Source organism: Protopterus annectens, chromosome 2.part0 (genome assembly GCF_019279795.1).
Source record: "Protopterus annectens isolate FY-2018-M chromosome 2.part0, PAN1.0, whole genome shotgun sequence".
NCBI classification, from domain to species: domain Eukaryota; kingdom Metazoa; phylum Chordata; order Ceratodontiformes; family Protopteridae; genus Protopterus; species Protopterus annectens.
The window spans coordinates 1,428,297,612-1,428,324,571 of record NC_056728.1 but is presented as its reverse complement, the minus strand read 5'-3'; the positions used below and the strand labels follow the sequence as shown (position 1 = coordinate 1,428,324,571).

The following is a 26,960-nucleotide window of genomic DNA, read 5'->3' as shown; positions in this document are numbered from 1 at the left end:
ATCCAGAGAACATATTAGTGGTTTAATATATCAGCAAATGGAGAGGGACCTAATCAGTTATATCAAGAGGACATTGGAGTATGGCAATGGGCAGTATCCTCTCACTGCTTTCTTATAGCAATGTATATTCCAGGGAACTCTGTTTTAGTAGACAGGTTGAGCAGATCTATTTTTCCTGACGAGTGGTCTCTCAACTCAGTTGTAGCGGAGTGGCTGTTCATCCACTGGGGATGACCTTGATGGAAGCTCTTTGCATCTCCCCAAAACACCAAATGCAGCAAGTTTTTGCTGTAATCCTGCAGAACGGAGTTTCACCAGGGAATGCTTTGATCCACAGTTGGCCTCCAAGATTCCTTTATGGTTTTCCTCCCACACCTCTCATACCCACATTTCTACAGAAGGCTTTGGAGAAGAAGCTGACAGTCCTCATCATAGCACCCTACTGGCCTCGGTAAGTGGGGCTTCCCTTCCTCTGGCCTCACCTAGTGCACCCTCCCTGGGTACCAGGCTTAGCTCCAGATTTTTTTTGTCTCATCTGTCAGGATTGCTTTACCTGGACATTCAAACTTAAGTCAGCTGCATGATTTCTGCAATTCCTGTGATGGTTAGACAGTCCAGGTTTTCATCATCAGTTGTTCATATTCTGACTTTTTCACAAAAACCTTTAGCTATAAAGGTTTACAAAAGCAAGTGGAAAAGAGAACTATCATAACCCTTTTTCTGCCCCACTTGCTGCAGTTTTGGATTTTTAGGCCATCCTTTCCAAAAGGGAGCCAGTTACTTCACTATTAAGGTACACTTAGCTGCTATATCTTCTTTCCACATTGGCGAGAATCACAGACCCATTTTATCCCTGAGAATATCTAATGCATTCCGCAGAGAACATTTCTACTATGTACCCCACCAAAGGATCCAGTTCCTTCCTGGAATATTACAGTTTTACTGCAAGCCTTAACCAAATCTCTCTTTGAGCCTGCTGATAAGGTTGATCTAAAGTTTTTATTGTAGAAAACTTTGTTTTTGGTTGCTATTACCTTGGAAGAAATTAAAAGCGATTGCATTAAAATTCTTCTCTTCATGACCACTTATTTATCCTCTAAGCTTGACTACTGCAGATGTTCTTCATGTTTCACTGTTGCAGTCATCACCTGTGGGTTAGACCTCGGCTGGCCCGATTACCAGAGTCAGTATTTTTCTGTGTTGGCTGCAGTCACCTGTAGTCTGACATCAGGTCGTCAGTGCTTTAAAGCCAGGCAGCCTACACCATTACATCAGTCTTTCTTGCCATGGAGCCTGTAGCAGAAGCAGTTTGCATTAATGCCGGTCGGTCGCTACCAGAGTTTGAACTTCAGCTGAAAAAATGTAAAGCTAAGTACCCCATTGGGGACCCTTTTTTCTTGTACAAACCGATGTCCAAAAAAGTTAATTGTCTCTCCTGTGGAAAACAGATCCCACACCAAGACTTCCATTCCTACTGCATCACTTGTTTAGGCCTAGACCATGATGTCCCCCGTTGCTGGTTCTGTGCCCTCTTTAATGCGAGAACCATTCACCGTAGAGCTCTTTTTGTAGGCAATTATTTTCGTGTTCCGTCTTCACATTCTGATATGGCATCCATTAGCCAACAGTCCATGGACATTCTGAAAAAATGCAGAGATAATTATAGAGACAGACCACACAAGGATAAGCCTTTCAATGATGCTACCACTAAGCAGGTTGTCAGTTCTCCTGAATTCAGTGAGGCGCTTTCACAGCCCCTGATGCCTGATTCAATATCTATGCAGGCCTCTACCCTTTTGGAGTCTGGTATACCGCAGGAATCTTCTTTGCCTTCCGAGCCTTTGGCTGTCTCTGCCTCAGTTGGGTAAGGAGCCGCGACGCAGGCACCGGCTTCTGAGGAGGCCTTTGCACTACCAAACATAGACAAAAAATGAAGTCTTCTCATCCGACTACTGTTTCTGTTAGACTGCTGGATTCTGTCGGGCCTAGAAGCCAGGCCACTCCTAGAAAGTCTGCTTTTAGCTTCCATCTTGCTCCTGCCCCACCACCCCAAGCACAAATTCTTAAAGTGGCAGAGGTTCTCATCTCCCATATCCGGGGTAGTCAGGCCACAACTTCTAAAAAAAAAAAAAAGGCACCCTTCTCCAGAAATTGTAATAGAACAGGATTCTGAGGAATGTGACTATTCAGATTTTGAAGAGGAACATCAATCTCTGGCTGCTTATGAGGATTCAGAGGCAGAGGAATCCATCCCTTCTGCCTCCTGTCCAGAGGACCTCTCCTTTGGGGAAACCCTTCACACCCTCAGGGAACATTTCCAATTGGAATCTCAGGACTTCCCCCAGTCTACGAAAAGACTTAGGGAGTTTCTGGACCTGCCCCAGCACAGACCCTGGCCATCCCCCCTATTTTAGAAGTGGTGGATGATGTTTTCCATGAATCCAGCTTAGCCCCTGATGCCCTCCCACCTGCTCCCAGTAAACCTGACTGGTATTACAGAGTACTGGATTCTCACAAATACCTGTACAGAAATCCTGCTGCAGACACAGAGGTCATTACACAGAGACCTAAAGGAGCTAAGACTAGTTCCGCCAAGAATCCTACTCCATCTGACAAGGACTCCAGAGCTCTGGACAGATGTGATAAAATGTATACACCTCTGCAACCTTATTTATCAGAGCACTCAACTGTCAGTTCCATGTGTTAAAATATCAGCAAAAAATTTTGGAGCTATTAAAACAAATAATTTCTACCTTTCCTGACTGTGCCAGTTCAAAGGATTTAACAGATTTAATGCACTCTGCTTGCCAAGTGGCCAAACACTCATTACACTGTGGATATGATGCCCTAGAAGCTTCTAGCAGGGCAGCAGTGACAGGATCTGTTATTAGGAGACATGCATGGCTGAAGGAACAACCTCTCCATGATCATGTCAAGTCTAAACGTATTGATGCACCCCTAGATAAGGAACATTTGTTTGGAGTAAAAGCAGAAGAGGTGCTTAAAAAGATGAAAGACAAAGCAAAATCTATGCAAACAGTAAAAGATTTCTTTCAGGTTCAACCTCCCAGATTCAGCAGGAACTTTCTCTCTAAGCACTGGTCCTTCCCTGCACCTAGCAGACAGGGCCAAAGTAAGCCTCACAGGGACAGACCATCCAGGCCCCTATCCCAGGGCCAACCGAGAAGCAAACAGTGGACCACTTCATCCCCAAAGGCAGGGAGTTCTAAGCAACCCTTCTATGGAAAAAACTCACAATGACTCCCCCTCACCCCCTCTGCCCTCCCTTCTTTCATCAAAAATTAGGAGGAAGGCTATCCCTCTTCAAAGAACATTGGCTTTCTGTAAAAAAGGACCAATGGGTCTTAAAGATCATTTTTCAGGGATACAAATTCTCTTTCAACAAACTCCCAGTTCTAACAGGGTACCCAGACTTACCTCCAAATCAGTGGGCAAAGGCATTGATACAGGTCCAAACTCTCATTTCACAGGGGGCAGTAGAGTATGTCCACTCAGATCAAACTGGCAAAGGCTTTTATTCCAGACTTTTTCTTGTTCCCAGAAAAGAGGGCACTTGGCACCCCATCCTGGATCTATCCTTTCTGAACACCTCCCTGGTGGTCCCCAGATTCAGAATGCTAACCTTGCAGCAGCTGCTGCCTATGCTAACAAAAAATGCCTGACTAGTGACCTTAGACCTAAAAGATGCCTACCTCCACATCCCCATAAGAGAGTCCTGCAGGAAATCCCTGCACTTCAGAGCAGGATCACAACACTTTCAGTTCTCAGCGCTGTCCTTTGGCTTATCTACTGCACCCAGAGTATTCACCAAATGCTTAGCCCCAGCCATAGCATTTTGCAGACAGAGAAACATTCAGATTTACCCTTACCTGGATGACTGCCTCATACAGGCAGAGTGCAAAGAAAAGCTGCTCCAGGACCTTCTCTCTGTCAAATCCCTCCTAACCTCCCTAGTGTTCACCATCAACAAGAAGAAATCAAAGCAAACTCCCACCAGGAGAATCATTTTCTTGGGAGCTCTGCTAGACACAACATCCGAAATGGCTTTCCTATCCCCAGAAAAGCAGAGGTTCCTGTCTCTCTACTTTACCCAGCTGGCTTCCAGAAGTCACCTCACAGTGAGGAAGTACCTGCAAGCCCTGGGATACATGGCATCTTGCATTCTTCTAAGTTCTCTGGCCAGACTTCACATGAGAAAACTTCAGTGGTATCTAAAAAAAACTGTGGTGCCAGCACTCTGTCTCTAGAGACCTCTCTCCCTCTGATCCCATGTATAAGGGCCGAGTTTCTCTGGTGGGCAGAGGCCTGTTCCAAGAACAAGGGTCTTCCCTTCATCCTCCGTCCAACCGGCCAGACCATCACCACCAACGCCTCAGACATTGCTTGGGGCACTCTGGGATGGCCCAGCACATTCACCTGTGCATCATTCAGAAAGAAATGTTGCCAGGGGTTCTCCTTCTAAAAACAGACAACACCACAGTAATGCAGTATATCAACAAACAGAGGGGGACCCAATCTTACCCTCTCTGCAGACTATCCATGAGCCTCTGGCTGACAGCCTCCTCCATGGGTCTACACCTAACCGCCCAATACCTACCAGGGGTCAAGAACACCCTAGCAGACCACCTAAGCAGAAACTTACTGGATCCCCATGAAGGGCAGCTCCACAGGGAAATCTTTCTGCAAATCACTCAGGAGAGGGGGACACTCTGCAGGTGAATCTCTTTGCCTGGCAACTCAACCACCAAACACAAAAGTACTGTACCAGGGAGTATCACCCCCTGGTGTGGAAGGTGGATGCCTTGACCTTCCCCTGGATCTCCCTCTTTGTGTACTTGTTCCCTCTTCTGTCCCTTATTCCCAAGGTACTATTAAAAATAAGGGAGGAGAGACCCAGGGCCATCCTCATTGCTCCAGATTGTCCAAGACAGTATTGGTACCCCCTACTGCACACCCTGACCTCACAGCCCTCCAAGCAGCTTTCCCTGATCTTAGACCTCTTGACCCAGGTCAGGGGGGAGGTACTGCACCAAGACTTGCAGACTCTCAATCTTTCAGTATACCTTAAAAGCTAACAAGGAGTCCCTGTTAAGCAAAGATGTCCTGGACATTCTCACAGAGGCCAGAAGGCCCAGCACTAGAAAATCTTATGCAGAAGATTCTGCTCCTTCTCATCCTTCCATCCCTCTTATCTTGGATTACCTAGCTGATTTGCTCAAAAGTGGTCTCTTCTTCTCTTCTATTAAAATCCATGCCTCAGCCATTTCAGCCCATTAGTTAGACCTTACCCCTCTTCTCTCATCCTTTGATTAAACAATTCCTAAGAGGGGCTTCTAATGTCAGACCTCCCAGAAGGCCTTTTATGCCAGCCTGGGACCTGAATTATGTTTTAGAAAAGCTAACCTTACCTCCTTTCAAACCTGCTGCTTCAACAGAATTGAAATACCTCTCCTGGAAGACTGCCTTCTTACTAGGTATCACCTCACCCAGAAGGGTTTCAGAACTTCAGGCACTCATGGCTGTTGAGCCCTTCATCATTTTCCATGCAGACAGGGTCTCTCTGAGGACTAACCCCTTCTTTATGCCCAATGTGGTTTCTGATGTGACCCTCAACCAGGCCATACACCTATCCACCTTCTTTCCCAACCCTCAAAACAAGGGGGGGTGGAAGAAATCTGCACTCGCTAGACATGCACAGACAGCTCTGATACTATCTGGACCCTACTAAACTCTTCAGAAAAACAGACCAGCTGCTTGTCAGCTTTTCCACAGGGGCAGAGGGAAAACCCATTTCCAAACAAACCATTTCCAAATGGATATCACACTGTATCCATTTCTGCTACAGACTACATGGGAACCCCCCCCCAAGTCTGTTTGTACCCATTCCACTAGGGCAGCCTCCACTTCCACAGCCTTCCTCAGAGGAGTCCCCACCAGGGACATCCTGGAAGCTGCCACCTAGACCTATGTCCAGACCGTTACAAAACATTACCACCTACCTCTTTTTTCTAAGTCTAGAGCAGGGTTTGTTTCTGCAGTCCTGCAGGGCTTGCTGGCTCATACCTAGAGCACTAACCTATCCTTCCACCCCTCTCCTCAGCTTTGGGAATCCTGCCACACGTGATGACTGCAACAGTGAAACACGAAGGACATAGTACAGTTGTGTGCACTTACTATAAATGTAAATGTTCAAGTGTATTCACTGTTGCAGTCCTGGTTTCCCTCCCTCCATCCCCCTTATATCCTCTTCCCCTAGAGAGACATAAGCTTTCCACGTTGGCTTTTAGCCACCAGGACATTTTTCTCTTATTCCCTTGTGCTTCTGACAGGTTAGAGCAAGAAAAACTGATGTAATGGTGTTGACTGCCTGGCTTTATAGCACTGATGACCTGATGTCAGACTACAGGCGATTGCAGCCGACGCAGAAAAACATTGACTCTTGTACTCGGCCCAGCCGAGGGCTACCACAGCAGGGATAACCCACAGGTGATGACTGCAACAATGAATACACTCAAACATCTAATTTTATGGTAAGTGTAAACAACTGTACTTTCCCTTTACACTGGGCTACTGAACAGTGAGCATGATTGCCTGCAGCTGGTTCACTTTTTGCAGAGCGATTGCTTACGAATATCGCTCATTACCAACATGTTCCCATTTTGCAGAGACTGCATTGGCTGATCGTTTTATCACTTATCACTTTCAAAGTCTTATTGTCTGTTTACATTGCCCAGGTCTCCTACTGCCTGGTTAGGTACCCTTTATTCCTCCTCCATGAGGTTGTAGGCTCCTAGAGTATGCCTTGAGGGACCTGAGCTTCTGTCATCAGGCCTGTCATCACTGGGATGTACTCTTCCAGTGACCGAGGGAGCACGCACACAGTCTGGCTTTAAAATGTCCCACAAAATTACATTTACTTCAAGTAACATTTAACAAACGTTTTTCTGTCTTTATATTTAGTACTCATCCTAGCTCATTACAGTCAGTTTACACTGATTTGCTTTCTTTAAATGCATTGTTTAGTGTTTTAATTCTTATGAGTTCTATTGCATTACTACATTTTTAATTTGCCTTCTATGTTATATTATTGTATTGTTTGCGTTATTTTATTTATATGCTCAATTTTTTTGTTATGGTATGGGGGGGGGGGACAAGGACCTAAAAATACCTTGAACCTGAGCATAGTTAGTATAAATAAATATTTGTAGGTAGGATTTAAAAGAAGCTAGGATGGGTTTAAGGGTAATGGTAATAATTCAGGGCACAGTTCAAAAGTTTGAGCCCTACTTTAATGAAGGCTGTGGTAGGGAGGAATACTAAGGGTGGACAGGCAGGCTAATATCTGAGAATAGTATTACTCTGTGGGATAAGTTTTTTTGGGTGAGTCTTGTTTTTAGATTGGACTGTGAGTGAGTTGTAGCAGTTTGTATGGGAGGGTTCCTGCTAAATATTAATGGGTGTAGTGTGGGAAATGGGATGGAATGTTGTTAGGGAGGTACAGTGGTACTTATTTTTAAGAGGCATGTACTTTTAGTTTTGAGGTGTCATTTGATGGGTTACAGGTAGTGAGGAGGGAGGGCATAGCTTAGAAATGGGAGTAAGGCTGAGTTTACTAATTTTTGCAGTTTGTGTTACAGTTGAGTCTAAGTCTTCTGTCCTTGTAATTTACAGATTACTTGTCTGCATTTAGAAAGAAAGATGGTTCTGTTGCTAAGTGGTAGGTACATGAATGAGACTATGAGCACTTTCACTGTTATTGTCTGTCTGTGAGAGGATGTTACATTTTGGTATATTCTGACATTTTTCTGAAGTACTAATATGAATTTCCTTTCAATGTAATTTATTATTAAGCGAGTTGGATGATGGTCACTTATGTAAGTTGTTCAACTTTTAAAATGAAGGACCAGAACACTACACTGTTATTACGTCAGCATGTCTGAAGTAGTGGGTGAGTTGGATTTATCATTTATGAAGAGGGTAGTAACCCTAGTCATGTGAAAATCTTGCATGAAGAGGATTCTACAGTTGCTAGGTTATATTTTTAAAAAAGTCCAATGAAGCATTAAGGACATCTCAAAAGCGCTTACTAAGTTATAATAAAAGCTTTTTGGTTTATTTTACTTATCCTTGTTTGTTATCACCCAGTTTTTAGGTTCGTAGGTAGGTGCTAGGTTATCAGCCCAAGGGCCTAAGTGAGCCTAGCCAACAGGGTTCCCTGGCTTACGCCACCCAAGAAAGTTAATTTCCTGTGCCCCTGTTGAGCAGAGCCACAGAAGTGATCATCGGGGTGTATTTCCTATTTCCCATCCACTCATCAAGATTTTTCTTGAATAGTGCTAATGAGGAACTTTGCTTGACATAGATAGAGAGCTTGTCCAGAATATAGGAAGTCTCTGGGATAGGAATCTGTCCCCCCAGCATGTCCTGTTTATTGTGGTGACAAGGTTTAGAGAGTGTAGCGCGGAGGGATTGGGATTTCTTTAGGTGTAGCATGTCCAACAGCTCTGGGTTTAACATAGCTTTGTATGTAGGCAGAGATCTCCTCGGAGTAGGCAATATGCTACAGAGTAAAGTTGGAGTTTTTTGAGACGGTCAGTGTAGGGTGTCTGTTTGAGCCCAGTAATCCTCTTTGTGAGGTACTTCTGTGGCCTTTCCAGCTGCTGCAGATGTCTTGTGAGGTACATTCCAAAAGGTGCGTTGTACTCTATAATGGGTCTAATGAGTGCCGAGTAGAGGGGAACAATGACCTCTTCTTTCCTGGATAAGAACCCTTTAGTGATGAGGTGTGCCACACACAAGGATTTCCTGACTACTATGGCAATGTGATTATCAAAGGAGAGACTACTGTCCACCTGGGTCCCAAGGTCTCTCATCACACATTCGGCGTTAAGTAGACTAATGTTTATGTGGTAGTTCATGGGTACAGAGTTTTTACCAAAGGGGATGACATTGCACTTTTTGGCATTGAGCTTGAGGCCATGCCTCTTGACACCAGGCATCTGTCTCAGTGAGGCCCTTCTGTAGGATGTCCACATCATTTGGGGACTCGACTATGGCTCCTAGTTTGCAGTCATCTGCAGACTTCATTAGCCAGAGGTCTTCTGTGTTAGCCTGTACTTCAGAGAAGTAGATACCAAACAGGAGAGGTCCCAGGACTGAACCCTGTGGTACTCCACTTGTCACTGGTTTGAAGTCAGCTTTGGAGTCTGCAACTTTTACAGTGTGGGTTCTGTCAGTGAGCCAGTTAGCATCCCATCTTGTGATGTAGGGATTTATACCTAGTTTTAGTGAGTTTAGCTATAATTCCAGAATGTGGGATGGTGTCAAAAGCCTTGGCGAGGTCAAGATAGGCTGTGTGAACCACCTTACCCTTGTCTACAGCTTTGGTGACTGCCTCAAAGAAGTCGATCAGGTTCAGAAAGCATGATCTGCCTTTCACAAACCTGAACTGTGTGGGGTCCAGAGTATGGAGGTTACCAATGTCTTTGTTAATGAGTTCCATGATGATACGGTCCATGGCCTTGCAGACCAGGCTTGTCAGGTTAATAGGGTGATAGTTCCCAGGATCCGTGGTGACTCCACCATTGTGGAGTGGGATAACTGTTGCTGTGCGCCATCCAGTGGGCACAAGGCCTGATGTGAGACTATGATTGAACATGGTGCTTAGGTGGGGGGCCAGTTCATTCTGAAGTTCGTGTAAAACGCAGCCTGGGATGTTGTCCGGTCCCATGGATGCTGTGTTTTTGGTTTTAGAGAGTGCAGCTTTTACCTGCATAGATGTGATTACAGGGACTCTGCATTCTTCCTCTATAGATATGGCCCCTTTAGGGGGTGAGAGGGGAGGTAAAGTTAGCACTGAGCCTATCTGCCAGGGTGTTGGCAATATCAGTTGGTTCTGTAATTTTTGTGTTGTTGTGTTGTAACTCAGAGCAGATCTGGGTGTTGCCATTAAGATTCTTGACATAGGTATATAATGCTTTGTTTTTGGCCTTAGAATCAATAGAGACTGTTTTCATAGCTAGCTTATAAGGGGTCACAGCTTCTTACTGAGGCTGACCAAGGGAGCTCCTCCACTCATGGTATTTTACTCTCTTTTGCAACAGTTTCTTCCTTCTGTTGTAGAGTTTATTTATGGCAGGGGACCACCAGATTGGCTTCCTTTTTTGGAGGATAGCATCATGGTTTTGTTTGGGATAGCACGATCCATGCACTCATGTAAGTGCTTATAGAGTGCATTTGTGTAGGATTCAGCAGTTGTAACTGTATTGTCCATATGCATGGGTATCATTATGTTCGCCACTTCTGTCTTAAGAAGCATGAAGATGGCTTTGGAGAAATTTTTACCGTGGTTTCCTTAATGGGGGGTGGGGGCAGGATGTGGATAGCTAGGGTAATTAGCTTATGGTCAGATCAGACCAATGAGGCGTTGACTTCAGGTGTGGAACACCAGTCACTCATGTTGGTAATGATTAGATCTAGGATATTGTTGCCTCTGGTGGGGATGTGGATAAGTTGATCCAGGGCATTGAAATTTATGAATTTCAGAAAGCTATTTCTGTTCTTTGTGTACTGGTGTGACAACTTCATCCCAGCTGTGCAATTGTTTTTTACTCTTTAGGTTATATTTTAATTGATGGTGGTTTGTAAACTTAAAATTTTGAACTATACTCCTGTTTAGCTGCCCAACAATTCAGGTTTTGCATGTATGAGACAATGCTAAGCAGTGCTTTCATTTCATTTACAGATTAAGTAGTTTAATGATTTTACATTTATATTATTCTACAGGTATTGTGGCAGCTAGATATTTTCAGACGCAGCCTTAGGGAATTGCCTGGACACATTTGCTTGGGAGATGCTTGCATATTTTGTGCATTAAAGGTAAAGTTTTGCTTTTTTCTTCTAATGTTATCAATTAACAGTTTATCTGGTTGTTACTTATGAAGTCATATAAGAAACAAGGTGTTTGCACATAACTGATATGAGTCTGTTACATTTCAGCTGTCATTTGAATTTAGTGTTTCATTTTAATGCATATTCTACGTTTTATTTGGCATATCCAAACAATGAATTAAAAACAGAAATTCTAAATGCATTAAAAAGCTTGCACTTCTACATGCACGTATGTGGAGGAAGTGATCACTTTAGACTTGTGACCATCTATATGGGGCAGTGGAAGACTGTTCATGAAGGCACATTTTAGATAGAGAAGGTTTTCCTAGCTTGACTAGCTAGCATGTTGTCACCTTTGTTGAAGTTATTTAACTTGTAATATGCATTTGTAAATCACATTGCAGTTTATAATACAAAGCTGAACCAGTCTTCCTTCCTCTGATGGGGATGTACATTAATCAGTGGTGAGTTGTGTGTGAAGTGTTGAAAATGTTTTTTTTGTTTGTTTGTGTCTTTCGGCTTTTCCCGGTTAGGGGTCGCCACAGCGGAACTCCGGTCCACTAATGATTGGTAGTTGATTTTTACTGCCGAGTTACCAGCCCTGATGCACAACCTTCAACGAAGGTATGCCCATTCACGCATGTCTCCACGCAGAAGACGCTCTAGCTGAGAATCGAACCGGACAGCGTCTTACTGTGAGGCGACAACGCTGCCGCAGCACCAGTGTTGAAAATGGTAAACAACATAAAATCAGAAGATTTTATTCAGCAGCAGTAGCTGTTATTTCACAGATGTTGACATTAGTGTACCTTCAATATCATGCAAACAAACTCTGTCATGGATCTCTCTAAAAGCACAGTATGCAGTATTTTATATTGGATAACAAAAGACACCCTATTCTGACATGGCTAAACAAGTAATACATAGTATTATAAAAAAGTGTGTCTAAAGTGCAGTTCTCAAGTAGTCTGTCTTAACAGGCATGTGTAATCATGTTGCGATGATTTGCCATTCCATGCAGCTTGTATATACTAAAGTAATTATGTAAAATGGTCCTTGATCACATCAGCAGCACTGTTTCTTCTCTGATTCTTCAAATATCAGCAGTTCTGCTGTACAAGCTGAAGAATGCCTGGTATCATCCAATTATTCCATATGTTAGTCTGACTTGTAATAGCATTTAGAAAAGCATATATTCAAGAGCAAATGCATGTAATATATTCATTTCCTACTGGTATAGTCCATGCTCAGATGTAAAGTTTTGGCAAAACAGAAGAGACGCAAACTTGTAGAGCCATGTTTCCTTTTCCAAAGCTATCTTGGTGAAGGTAGTTTGTGCATCATTCAGTGTATTTCAGTGATGTGAAGTCATATTTAGCATAAATAGCTCAAATTGGTATTGACACTGCATTAAGTGACTCTCCCCAGTGAAAGCATCACGTCAAAACAGACTTTAAATGGAACTGAACAGTGATTTTAACCTTTGAGCTTTATTATCTCACTAAATGTAGATCCTGTCAAATTTCTTCAAGAAATTAATTGCAGAATCACAGAAGAGAACTCAAACATAAATAGTGACTCAGGAAGGCTATGGGTTACACTACAAGGATTAGCATCCTTAAGGTCCGAGCTCTTAAAGAATTATTGACTGTAAGTAGTTGAACAGAGATCAAAATTAATAACCATTCTTTCTTCTAAACTGACCACTAGCTATGGTCATAAATGTGATCTCTAGCGAAAATCACAGGCATTTAAAATGCAGTCACAGTTGCCTGGTATCAGGCATTACGTCTGGAAGATTTACAAAATGTTTCTGCCAGTTACCAAAGTAACAGATACTGGACACCAAAAAAAGCAGCTGACCAGATTCAGTCTGTACCCGTCTAGCAACTACATCCCTGGTAATGCAGCATCTGTTAGTTCTGGTCTCTTACAGGTTAGGAACATGTTGGATGCCAGTGAGAGTAGGTGCTCCCTGTTTTGATTATGCTACGTTATTTGCTAGTACAATATGGTGTTCTTTAGAGTCCGTTTGTTCTCTCTCACACACACACACACACACACACACACACACACACACACACACACAAAACAAAGTAAAAAAAAAAAAAAATGAAAAGAAACCGAAATATCAGTGTAGCACAAAACTACTTGTCATTACCATTGATGATCAACTAAAATTTGATTTTCACATTTAAAATTGCATCAGAAAAACCCAGAAGGTAGGACTCCTGTACAGGAATAACAAATTCCCCCTGCTGAAGCTAGGATTACTCTTACTCATGCCTACCTTCTACCTTGCTTAACTTACTGTTCCCAAATATTCACAAATCTGAACTCCTCCCTACTTACCAGACTAGAATCGATCTATCACCTAGAATCGACCTATCACAAGATAGCCATATTTGCAACTCAACAAACATACAAATCTTACCACTGTCTCTCCCTAAAATACCTGAACTAGCTTGAACTACCTCACCTGTTTCTCCAGTCTCAGTGTCAAATCATACACTCCATTCTGTATCAGCCCAGATCTGTCATCCCTCATCACTATTCCCCTACCAGACATCACCGAAGCGCAACCCAAGACCTACTAAATGTTTACAAACCTAAATCTAAGACAGGGTGCAACTTATACAGCTACCACCCCTCTATTGCATGGAGCAAACTCCCACTAGAAATAAGGAACCTAACACACTCCAAACAATTTAAGTTAGCCACCAAAGACTACTTGAAATAACACTGGACCTGCCACTGTTTGCACCCTCCCTGACCACAACCAACCTACATAGTACTGTTTAACTAATACATAATACTTAGCATGAACAACTTGCATCTTATTCTTTGTATGTAACTTCCTAAACTTTTGCTATACTCTGCTTATTATTTTTAGATTAGAAAACTTTTTAAACTACATTTTACTTCCTAATGCTTTAATTGTTATCATCCTTTCGTTTATAGTATTGTATAATTTCGCAAGTACTGTATGAGATTTCTAACTTCTTGAATATCTCTATTGTTATTTTAATGTTGTGTACATTTTGGAGCTTTACTCCCCGGACCTCCGCTGAAAAAGGGCTTGAGCTCAGTCTGACACTCCCGGTGAACAAATGTAAAATAAAATAAATAAATAGAGTGCTACTTCTGTGCCAGAGCAACAGGTACTGAGCCTGGGCAGGTTCAGAGGAACTGTATCATGGACATGCAGAGGTCAGATGGTGAACCATACCAGGAATCCTTTTGAAGGTGTCCTTGAAGCTACTTAACTACTATATCTCTGCTGCCCAGGAAAAATAAAAGGATATGTTCCCCTTTGAAACTCCTGCTTAACTATAGGTGTACTGTTTGTTGGGCAGCAATTACTAGTATTATTAGGTTGTAGCCAGAGGATTCAGATTTCAAGAATTTTGAGATTTCTCCTTGCTGGCATTTTGTTTGTTGGTTAAGAAGACTGTTGAGTACCACAAAGAATCCTCATCCCAGGCACAAATCAAAACATAAAAAGAACGATATCAAGGTGCTTTTCAAAGGAGGAATTTTCTTTCCATCATGGACTCTACTAGTATTTGAACTGTATAATGACTTAATACCAGTAAATGAATACATGTTTGGTTTCCCAGGGTACAACACTGTAAGAGACAGGCAGAAGGTGCTGGAAACCTGAAGACTGTTAACAGTTGTGGCCAAATGTCATAACTGACCAAAAAATGTCCTTCAGCCCCATTTTCAAATTCAGGATGTTTAATAATATGGGGAATCTAGGCTGCTGGATAAGTTGTGAAAATGGTTTTATGTCTCTTATAGACATCTGAAATGGCTCTTGATCGATACTGCTTGATGTAGCAGTTGCAAAATAATACCATTGTTCAAGTACATTACACTTTAAAGAAAGTTCCAGAAGACCACAAGTATTGATTATCTTCCTTGTGATTCACTACTTAGTTCAACACTGGTATGGCTGTGATGTTCTTCATCTCACATTGCTGCAGTCCTTACACTTGGGTAGTCCGCTGTCCTCGGTCGGCCCGAATATCAAAGTATATTGACGACGGTCAAGGCGCATTAGACTGACATCAGGAAGTCAGGGTACAAATGCGCATGACCGACGTCATATCCTCAGTCTTTTTTGCCGCATGGTCCGATGCAGAAGCAGCATTGCAAGTGCCGTCATGTTCTGGAAATTTTTCGAATTCGGAGTTTCAGACCGAGTCAAAGTTGGCTAAGTACCCGTTGGGGAATATTTTAGTTTTCTTGCCTCAGTGGTTTACCGGATGTCAGAAAAAGTGAATAACTGTATTTCTTGTGGGAAACAGATACCGCATAGAGATTATCATTCTTTGTGTATTCCTTGTTTGGGGCCTGAGCACGACGTTGTTGGGTGTCGCTTTTGTGCTAGGTTTAATAAGCGCACTATTGCCGAAGGTTAGATTGTGCCAGGTTAGTCTTCGGAAGCGGTGCAATTATAACATGCCGTCGGATGCTCCGACGCCCGCTTCTACGAAGAAGCGTAAAGACAAAGCAGCTAAGCCCAGACAAGAAGAGTCGTCCGTACCGGACGCCGGTTCTTTGGAGGTGTCGGTGGAACCGGTGGTTCCGCTGGAGGTTTCTCTGGAGTCCCAGGGGGAGACTTTGTTATTGCAGGATGTGGCCTCTCAGGAGGCAGGTCAGGCTGAAGGGGCTTCTCAGGTTACTGTACCCTCCCTTCCTAGGGTGGTTAGGCCCTCTCCTTCTGTTTCCAAGGCTTCTCCCAGAGGCAGGCCAGGTTTAGCTTCTGTTGGTGTCACTCCTAGTTCATCAGGATCTGTGCCCAAGAAGCACATGCTTAAAATGGCAGAAGATTTAATTACTTTAATTAGAGGTTCTTTGCCCTTTCCTGATAAGAGGCCTAGGGTGGAACCAGAGTTGGGGAGTTTTGAGCAGGCTTCGGATGTTTCAGAGTCTTCGGCTGAAGACTTGCAGGAGTATTCTCCTTATTCTGATTCTGATGTGGATGATTCTACTCCTTCTGCTTCTCCTCCAGAGGATTTTTCTTTTTCAGAGACTCTTCATTCCATGAGGGAACATTTTAAGTGGGAAGGTCAGGACTTCTCTGATTCCAGGAAAAGGCTTAGGGAATTGTTGTTTTTACCCCAGCATAGGCCTTTGGCTATACCTCCTGTTCTGGATGTTGTGGAAGATGTGTTTGCAGAGGCTGCTCTTAATCCTGATTCTTTGCCTCCTGCTCCTGTTAAACCAGATAGGTATTACAGGGTGCCTGAAGCTCATAAATATCTTTTAAGAGTCCTAGGGCGGACCCAGAAACTGTTAGTCAAGGGCCTAAGGGTGTCAAGGCTTCTGTTGTAAAAAAAATCCGGTTCCTCCAGATAAAGAGGCCAGGGCTTTGGATAGATGGGGAAAGAAAGTCTATACTTCTTCCACCTTAGCTATGAGGGCTTTGAATTGCCAGTTTCACATGTTGAAATACCAAAATTATCTACTTTCTCAATTGAAGTCTAAGGTAGATGCTCTGGCGGAAGGTATTGAGTGTAAGGAATTACAGGATTTGGTACATGTTTCTGAATAGGTGGGTAAGCATTCTTTGCAATGTGGTTTTGATGCTGTACAGGCCTCGTCTAGGGTGGCTGCCACTGTCAGTTCTTCGCAGGCACGCCTGGCTGAGGGATCAGAATTTATCTGACCATGTTAAGACAAGGATTTTAGATGCTCCTTTACAGTCTGATGTGTTGTTTGGTTCTCCTGTGGAGGCAGTCTTAAAGAAAATGGAAGACAAGGCTAAGTCTATGCAGACTGTTAAAGATTTTTTGCAGGTTCAACCTCCGAAATTTAGTAGGAATTGGCCTACCAAGGGGTGGACGTATCCTTCTTATGATTCCCAGTCTAGGGGTAGATCTAGACGTGGTAGGGGCAGAGCTCAGGGCTCTTCAGGCCTAGAAGAGGGAGTTCACCTGCACAGTCTTCGGGTGAGGGCAGGGGTCAGTCCTTTGGTAAACAGGCCCAATGAGCTACCTTTTCAGCTGCCAGAGCCTTCTCGTCTGGCAGCACCTTTGGGAGGAAGGTTGGCACTTTTCTAGGAAAATTGGAGTTTAATTACCCAAGACAGATGGGTATTGATATCATACACAAAGGTTACAGGTTTTATTTCCATACCTTGCCTCCTTTCAAAGGCATGCCAGACGCTCCTCCTCAACCAAGAATAGCGGTTCACAAACAGACTACTCTGGTACTTCCAATAGGGGCGATACAGCCGGTCCCTCTGCCAGAAGTGGGCCCAGGATTTTATTCCTCGCCTGTTCCTGAGTACCAAAGAAGGGGAACACGTGGAGACCAATTTGGATTTATCTATCCTCAACACTTATCTGGGCATTCCCAAGTTCAAAATGTTGGCGTTACAACAGCTTACCTCTGCTGGGCAAAGATCACTGGATGGTGACTCTGGATCTCAAGGAGGCTTACCTTCATGTTCCTATCAGACTAAGTTGCAGGAAGTATCTGTGTTTTCGGCTGGAACTTCTCATTATCAGTTCTCTGCATTGCCCTTTGATTTATCTACTGCCCAGAGTGTTCACGAAAGTTCTGGCTCCAGTGATAGCTTTCTTCAGGCTAAAAGGAATACAGATTTATCCTTATTTGGACGATTGCCTGATTCTGGCTCAAGAAAGGGCGAACTTCATCATCATCTGCGGCCATGTGATAGCAGTGCTTCAAGATGCCTGGGGTATTCTGTGAACAAAAAAAAGCACTTCTACATGCATTATGTGGAGGAAGTGATCACTTTAGACTTGTGACCATCTATATGGGGCAGTGGAAGACTGTTCATGAAGGCACATTTTAGATAGAGAAGGTTTCTTGACTAGCTAGCATGTTGTCACCTTTGTTGAAGTTATTTAACTTGTAATATGCATTTGTAAATCACATTGCAGTTTATAATACAAAGCTGAACTAGTCTTCCTTCCTCTGATGGGGATGTACATTAATCAGTGGTGATTGTGTGTGAAGTGTTGAAAATGTTTTTTTTGTTTGTTTGTGTCTTCGGCTTTCGGTTAGGGGTCTCCCACAGCGGAACTCCGGTCCACTAATGATTGGTAGTTGTTTTACTGCCGAGTTGCAGCCCTGATGCACAACCTTCAGGTATGCCCATTCACGCATGTCTCCACGCAGAAGGCGCTCTAGCTGAAATCCCGAACGGACAGCGTCTTACTGTGAAAGTACACCGCTGCCGCAGCACCAGTGTTGAAAATGGTAAACAACATAAAATCAGAAGATTTTAATTCAGCAGCAGTAGCTGTTATTTCACAGATGTTGACATTAGTGTACCTTCAATATCATGCAAACAAACTCTGTCATGGATCTCTCTAAAAGCACAGTATGCAGTATTTTATATTGGATAACAAAAGACACCCTATTCTGACATGGCTAAACAAGTAATACATAGTATTATAAAAAAGTGTGTCTAAACTGCAGTTCTCAAGTAATCTGTCTTAACAGGCATGTGTGATCATGTTGCGATGATTTGCCATTCCATGCAGCTTGTATATACTAAAGTAATTATGTAAAACGGTCCTTGATCACATCAGCAGCACTGTTTCTTCTCTGATTCTTCAAATATCAGCAGTTCTGCTGTACAAGCTGAAGAATGCCTGGTATCATCCAATTATTCCATATGTTAGTCTGACTTGTAATAGCATTTAGAAAAGCATATATTCAACAGCAAATGCATGTAATATATTCATTTCCTACTGGTATAGTCCATGCTCAGATGTAAAGTTTTGGCAAAACAGAAGAGACGCAAACTTGTAGAGCCATGTTTCCTTTTCCAAAGCTATCTTGGTGAAGGTAGTTTGTGCATCATTCAGTGTATTTCAGTGATGTGAAGTCATATTTAGCATAAATAGCTCAAATTGGCATTGACACTGCATTAAGTGACTTTCCCCAGTGAAAGCATCACGTCAAAACAGACTTTAAATGGAACTGAACAGTGATTTTAACCTTTGAGCTTTATTATCTCACTAAATGTAGATCCTGTCAAATTTCTTCAAGAAATTAATTGCAGAATCACAGAAGAGAACTCAAACATAAATAGTGACTCAGGAAGGCTATGGGTTTACAAGGATTAGCATCCTTAAGGTCCGAGCTCTTAAGGGTATTGACTGTAAGTAGAAATGATTGAACAGAGATCAAATTAATAACCATTCTTTCTTCTAAACTGACCACTAGCTATGGTCATAAATGTGATCTCTAGCGAAAATCACAGGCATTTAAATGCAGTCACAGTTGCCTGGTATCAGGCATCCGAGCGTACGTCTGGAAGAATTACAAAATGTTTCTGCCAGTTACCAAAGTAACAGATACTGGACACCAAAAAGCAGCTGACCAGATTCAGTCTGTACCGGTCTAGTAACTACATCCTGTTAATGCAGCATCTGTTGGTTCTGGTCTCTAACAGGTTAGGAACATGTTGGATCCCGGTGGGAGTGGGTGCTCCTTGTTTTGATTATGCTACGTTATTTGCTAGTACAATATGGTGTTCTTTAGAGTCCGTTTGTTCTCTCTCACACACACACACACACACACACACACACACATACACACACACACACAAAACAAAGTAAAAAAAAAAAAATGAAAAGCCGAAATATCAGTGTAGCACAAAACTACTTGTCATTACCATTGATGATCAACTAAAATTTGATTTTCACATTTAAAATTGCATCAGAAAAACCCAGAAGGTAGGACTCCTGTACAGGAATAACAAATTCCCCCTGCTGAAGCTAGGATTACTCTTACTCATGCCTACCTTCTACCTTGCTTAACTTACTGTTCCCAAATATTCACAAATCTGAACTCCTCCCTACTTACCAGACTAGAATCGATCTATCACCTAGAATCGACCTATCACAAGATAGCCATATTTGCAACTCAACAAACATACAAATCTTACCACTGTCTCTCCCTAAAATACCTGAACTAGCTTGAACTACCTCACCTGTTTCTCCAGTCTCAGTGTCAAATCACACTCCATTCTGTATCAGCCCAGATCTGTCATCCCTCATCACTATTCCCCTACCAGACATCTCCGAAGCGCAACCCAAGACCTACTAAATGTTTACAAACCTAAATCTAAGACAGGGTGCAACTTATACAGCTACCACCTCTATTGCATGGAGCAAACTCCCACTAGAAATAAGGAACCTAACACACTCCAAACAATTTAAGTTAGCCACCAAAGACTACTTGAAATAACACTGGACCTGCCACTGTTTGCACCCTCCCTGACCACAACCAACCTACATAGTACTGTTTAACTAATACATAATACTTAGCATGAACAACTTGCATCTTATTCTTTGTATGTAACGTCCTAAACTTTTGCTATACTCTGCTTATTATTTTTAGATTAGAAAACTTTTTAAACTACATTTTACTTCCTAATGCTTTAATTGTTATCATCCTTTCGTTTATAGTATTGTATAATTTATAGTACTGTATGAGATTTCTAACTTCTTGAATATCTCTATTGTTATTTTAATGTTGTGTACATTTGGCGCTTTACTCCCCGGACCTCCGCTGAAAAAGGGCTTGAGCTCAGTCTGACACTCCCGGTGAACAAATGTAAAATAAAATAAATAAATAAGAGTGCTACTTCTGTGCCAGAGCAACAGGTACTGAGCTTGGGCAGGTTCAGAGGAACTGTATCATGGACATGCAGAGGTCAGATGGTGAACCATACCAGGAATCCTTTTGAAGGTGTCCTTGAAGCTACTTAACTACTATATCTCTGCTGCCCAGGAAAAATAAAAGGATATGTTCCCCTTTGAAACTCCTGCTTAACTATAGGTGTACTGTTTGTTGGGCAGCAATTACTAGTATTATTAGGTTGTAGCCAGAGGATTCAGATTTCAAGAATTTTGAGATTTCTCCTTGCTGACATTTTGTTTGTTGGTTAAGAAGACTGTTGAGTGCCACAAAGAATCCTCATCCCAGGCACAAATCAAAACATAAAAAGAACGATATCAAGGTGCTTTTCAAAGGAGGAATTTACTTTCCATCATGGACTCTACTAGTATTTGAACTGTATAATGACTTAATACCAGTAAATGAATACATGTTTGGTTTCCCAGGGTACAACACTATAAGAGACAGGCAGAAGGTGCTGGAAACCTGAAGACTGTTATCAGTTGTGGCCAAATGTCATAACTGACCAAAAAATGTCCTTCAGCCCCATTTTCAAATTCAGGATGTTTAATAATATGGGGAATCTAGGCTGCTGGATAAGTTGTGAAAATGGTTTTATGTCTCTTATAGACATCTGAAATGGCTCTTGATCGATACTGCTTGATGTAGCAGTTGCAAAATAATACCATTGTTCAAGTACATTACACTTTAAAGAAAGTTCCAGAAGACCACAAGTATTGATTATCTTCCTTGTGATTCACTACTTAGTTCAACACTAGTATGGCTGTGTTTTACTCATTTGAATGCATCTTTTAGAGCAGCAGGATTGGCACTATCTTTATTTGGGGCATGCTTGGCTGCAGGCAGTGCCATTGCAATAAAATGCCAACATGCAGGCACTGGGGACTTCTCTAGCCAGTGATTTGCCTCTTAAATTAAAATAGTACAAAAGAAATAAAGCCTAAGCATGTAGAACAGTGTATACTTCCTCCTCCTCCATTCTCTCTCTCTCTCTCTCTCTCTCTTTTAAGGGAACATTCTTCTTTTTATAGTTTTATAAAGTTTCAATTTCTGGGCCTCCTCCTTTGGCTCAGTTTCAAATAGGTGTACCGACGGAAACATCATCTTCAAAGTAGAAGTCCTAAAGATGTTTTAAAAGCATGTGTGTATCTTTATGAATCACATTTATTTTGCTAGCTCTGTGCATCACTGTTTCCTTCCACTTTTTAATATAATCATTAGCTGTGAGAATAACTGTAGTGAGCTACAAAACTTGGCCACCACTTTGGAATCAGAGTCAAACTGTTTATAACTGTTCTGTGTGACTGGTTTACTGTAATTGAGTCTTTATTCTTCTCTAGCTGGCTTGATTATGCAGTGGTTGAGGTTTATCCCTCACAGCTGCAGGGCCTTGGGGTTTAGCCCATTCTTTTTTTTGTTTGTTTGCTTATGTAATGTTTGCATATCCTTTTCACGTCTGTATCTGTTCTTGGTGTTGATGGTATCCCTGTAATGTATATACTTATTGAATTTGCTATTTTAAACTGTGCATACTGTGTATATACATGTTAACAATCTTGTGCCCAGATTGTGGTTGAAAAAGGTTCACATGAAGGCTCGCCACTTACCTCCGTAACAAATGCATTTTTAAGTGATGCCACAGTCTTCACTTGTTTGGTTTACAAGATAAAAAAAAGAGAGAGAACAAAATTGGGGAAGAGGAAGGGAAGCTCAAGCCTGCTCCTACTTCTCCATATCTTTAGAAATTACCTGCCTAAGCGTGAATGACTTTTAAACAATTTTTAATTCCCTTTGTATGCTTATAGCATGACTGTAACAGTGAGCCAGACTTTCCCATCCAGTGACCTCTTATGGGTAATCCTGCATAAAATCATTTACACAGTCTAAACCTGTCAATGAAAGTACACAGAAGTACAGCTACATCAAAGTCCAAGGCTTTACGTTTCATAATGCTGTAACAATTTGCTGATGCAGAAGCTACACATAATTCAACAGCAGATGGTTCTGTTGTGCATACACATTTGCTGTGCTGCGGTTGAGTTTTATGCAGCCCCCAACCTGCATCTGTCCTGTTACTCTTTGTCGAGTAAGTAAAATGCTGACTGATGTGCTGCTTAGCAAATCACACTGCTGATAAGGATGTATGGTGGTAGGTACGTCAAAATGTTTGAATGCTTTGCTGATGAAAATGCAGCAGGAATCATTTAGAGGATGTAGGCTGAGCCAGTGCCACATCTGTCATCATGGCGGGTGTATTGCTATCCGCTAACAGGCATTAATGTCTGTAAATAGAGACTGTCAGTGTCTGTGCATGTGATTTCTGCCATAAATGTAAACTGTGCTTAAATAAAAAAAGTACATTTGCTAGCATTTAAAAGTTCAAGTTGCTTTGATGAAAAGCAGTGCATATGTTTATCTGCTGTTTTAATGCAAATATTTAAAAATGCATGTAGTCACAGTAAAATGTGCATTGTTTATTAGGCATACCAAGATGCAGTATGAAAAGAAGGTAGGGTAGACATGTCATTAGCTTTGGCAACTTGTACTTGGTTCTGCGTTGCTTTTAAATGCAAGTGGTCTTCTAGTTTACCCTGAGCATTCCAGATTTCTCCCTTATGTCACGACCATCAGTGCACATTGATTCATTAAATACCTCAAAATATATTTTACAAAAATTATTCTAATGTTTGCCACAAACAGAAATGGAAAAATCCAAAATATGTATGTCTCCATCTCTGCTGTGATGTTCAGCCATCTTTACACTAGTCACAGTAATAAATGAAGATCCTGTCTGTGAGATCAGTGTGTGCCATTTAGGTATTTAGCTAGTTGCAAGCTTAATTTTAATTAGCATTTGTTAAATGTTTAGTCTGTACACATGTACATTACTAATAGAGCTGTTTTCCAATAATAATGGTAGTTCATAATTTAATGTGTAGTACTCATTGTAATTATTTTAAATGTAATTGAGAAACTGTATGACATAGTCAAATGATCACTGTATTTTACAGTGTGTTAAGGTTACACTTACTCTTTAGTGTGTAGTTTTCACAAGGAAGGAAGGAATTTCATGTAGTGCAAGGAAAGTGTTCACAATCACTGCCTCATAGATTCAGGGACCTGGGTTCATTCCTGACCACTTTGGGCACTTATTTGTGGAGTTTGCATGCTTAGTGTTTACCTGTATGGTGTTTCTTTGGGTACTTCCATTTTCTTCTACCTCACAAAAATGTGTTGGTTGATTGATTACACCTTTTCCTGTTTAAATGCATTGGATTTACCTTGCTGTTCTGGCCTGAGTTTTGGCTAACAAATAGAATTACCTTGTTACGATTTTTCTTTATTTAATCTGCCTTGATAAAGGAAACATTTGTATCTAATTTATATGAAACCTTTGTCTACTTTTTCTGCTATGCTTCCCCAAATCAACACCAGGTCTGTCTTTCATTTCTGTAGCCCTATCTCAATGTGTACTTGCTGTCTGCACAAAATCATGCATCATAATCAGCACAGTGCTAGTGTGGGATAAGTATCTTCCACCATCTGACCAGGAGGTTGGGTTTACCTATCCCATGTTCTTTGCTGTTGTACTGATAATGCAGTGGGTTAAGCAGGAAGGCCTACCTACCACTGCATATTCTTTTGTGGACATTTTATCTCTTTGTGCACCCAGATGTCAACAAAGAAGCACAACTTTCTCTACCATGGTGTTCTATCGCTAGGTTATGGGGCGGTGCTGTAATGCTTAATCCCCATAATCTGCCTCAAGCATGAGAGAGCTGTACATAGGTTGCTTTGTCCCATCCTTCCATGCTAATTCTCCAGCAGTGAGACTGCTGCTAAACCTTTAATCATCAACAGCATGGTAGATATCAGAAAGCTTAATTTGATTGTTTCGGATATACCTTTCCCCATAACATAATTTCAAGCCTATGATTTCCTGTGCATATCTATCATCTTGGTTTTGTGCGTGTGTGTGTGTATCCAAAAAAGCAGTCCTCAATCTGCCAGTATTTCTTAAATGGCGAAGTTTGTTAGTGCTTTCATCCACACAATACATTGGACATTAATTTACCGAATAGTTCAACCACACTTAACATTTAAATAAATACAACTACTCATATATTCTCTTTCCAACTCTATATAGTTCTCACTCTTTCAGCTTTTCCCAGTTAGGGGTTGCCACAGTGGAACTCCCATCCGCTAGTGATTGGCAGTGGATTTTTATGGTGCAGAGTTGCCAGCCTGATGCCCAACCTTCAAAGAAGGCTCACCCATTCACGCATGCACCTACCTGCATGTCTTTAACGTCACTCGACCGTGGGGCTGACATATAGACTCCACACACAAGGTGCTCCAGCAAAGGTGAAATGAACAGTTGCTACAAAACCATATGCGCTCATGTACACACACACACACACACACACACACACACACACACACACACACACGGAAATATGAACAGCTTTTTTGTTTAAAACAATGGTGCATTTCCAAACATCAACATTAAAAACAAAATGAAACAGTGCAAAAAATAAATTGTTTTTTTATTATGCAGAATACAGAATATCTTCCTTTGACCATTTCAGTGGAATATTGGCAGTCAGCTCCAGATGCCAGAATAGCTCTGTTTTGTCAGATAAAAACTCAATATCTCCCAACTAATTTTGGTAATTCACCTGCTCAAGTACATAAAAAAGACACTTTCTAATGTTTAACCACTGTGCATAATGTCTGTACAAGAGATTATAATTATCTTTTCATCTATTAGCTTAAACATGATCTTGTTTCCTTTGTTGCAGTTTTCTGTCCATTCTTCTTGCATAAAAAGTTGTGCAAGAATTACATTTAGCTACTTACATCACATTTTTTGTTGTATGTAAATTACTCCCTAGCCCCATGTTTTCCAGTCTTTTCATTTCAGGAGCAAAAGGCTCTTGACCTTACAATCTGCAGTTTATATATACAAAGCCCAGAGGGTGAGATATATATATATATATATATATATATATGTGTGTATATATACATACATATATATATATATATATATATATATATATATATATATATAGTATTTGTTGTTGTTTACTGCCCTCTTCTAAGATACTTTTTAAACTGGCATTCCTGGCATTATTTAAAAAAAATGGCTTATCCTCAAGTGGTTTCCCTTTCTGTCTGTCCACTTAACAGAGTAGTCATCCACACTAAACCAGATCCCCATATCTATGGACCTGTTCTTTATCTATCTATAAACATCTTCTGCTTGCCTTATTAGAGTAATGCCCTGTACCTCAGGTTTGTACCTAGTGTTCCTCTTTCAATGTTTGAATAATCTCATCCATATAGCATGCCTGATACTCCATTTCATTAAACTTCTCTTTCAATTCACATTCTTTACGCTCAAAATTCCATCTTCTTGTCAACTTAGAAATTCTTGCTGCTTGACTTTTCAACACATTTATTTCCAACAGTTTTGTGTGTGCAATATGGTGTGGTGTACCAAAACAGTATTGCACACTGCTTTTCTGTATACTTTTGTTTAGAATTGTCTCTTGTTTTCTTTCTGTTTCTAAAAATTGTGCAGATAGTGTGCACTAAGTCTTAAAAATATAATTTTGTCCTGTTAAGATATTCTAGCAACTCTACAAACCTATTCGCACTGTTTACAACACAAATAGATCATCAGTAAAACAAAACAAAAAAGCCTATTGTGTATTGTTCAGAGATAAAACAGTAAGTTATTTTCATTCAGTCAGGACTGGGGCTCATCACTTCTACCATGGCCATTACGGAAATTTTCTGGTAGAACTTCTGTTAAAAATAATTATTCTGTAAAATTAATTCCAACAGTTTCCTGTTTAATGTCCACTCATTCATTTTACAAGCCTTCAATTTGTCCACAAAATCATAAGTGTCTTTGATAGAGAATCTCACATAACTTGGGAGGGGCTTCATCTTTCTGTCTTCCAGAATGGCCAGTGATTTTGTTCTTGGTTTAGCAGCAGGCCTGAATTGGGTGGATTTTTCTTTCATTTTTGTGTACTTGGGATACTATAGGCTTTAGTCATTAGGCAGAAAGCAAAAGTGTTGGACTGCAAAACCCCTTTTGTTAAGCCTAGCACTGCTTCACCAATCTTACTATATAGGCTCTGTTACTCATTCTCAGCTTCACTCATCTGTAGCATTTTGCAGCCACAAGCATATTGATGTCCTTCCTCATCACTGTTAGTGTTCATCACATGTTGGATCTCCCATCAAGGATAATCCAATGTCCAGCCAGTAAACTAAAGCTTTTACATCCTTCCATTGTCATGCATCAGACATATGCTCCCAGTGTAGGCCGAGGGCAGACAGAT

The 26,960-nt window shown here is 41.4% G+C and overlaps 1 protein-coding gene across 2 annotated transcripts in view; it reads left to right on the top strand.

Moving 5' to 3' along the window:
- Window positions 1-26,960, top strand: part of USP53 (ubiquitin specific peptidase 53) — a 1,362,943-nt gene that overhangs the window by 577,723 nt on the left and 758,260 nt on the right. For both annotated transcript variants that reach the window (XM_044061652.1, XM_044061653.1), the window contains exon 3: window positions 10,807-10,899. In XM_044061652.1, the coding sequence (XP_043917587.1) occupies window positions 10,807-10,899 (93 nt within the window). The remainder of the gene's footprint in view (window positions 1-10,806; window positions 10,900-26,960) is intronic.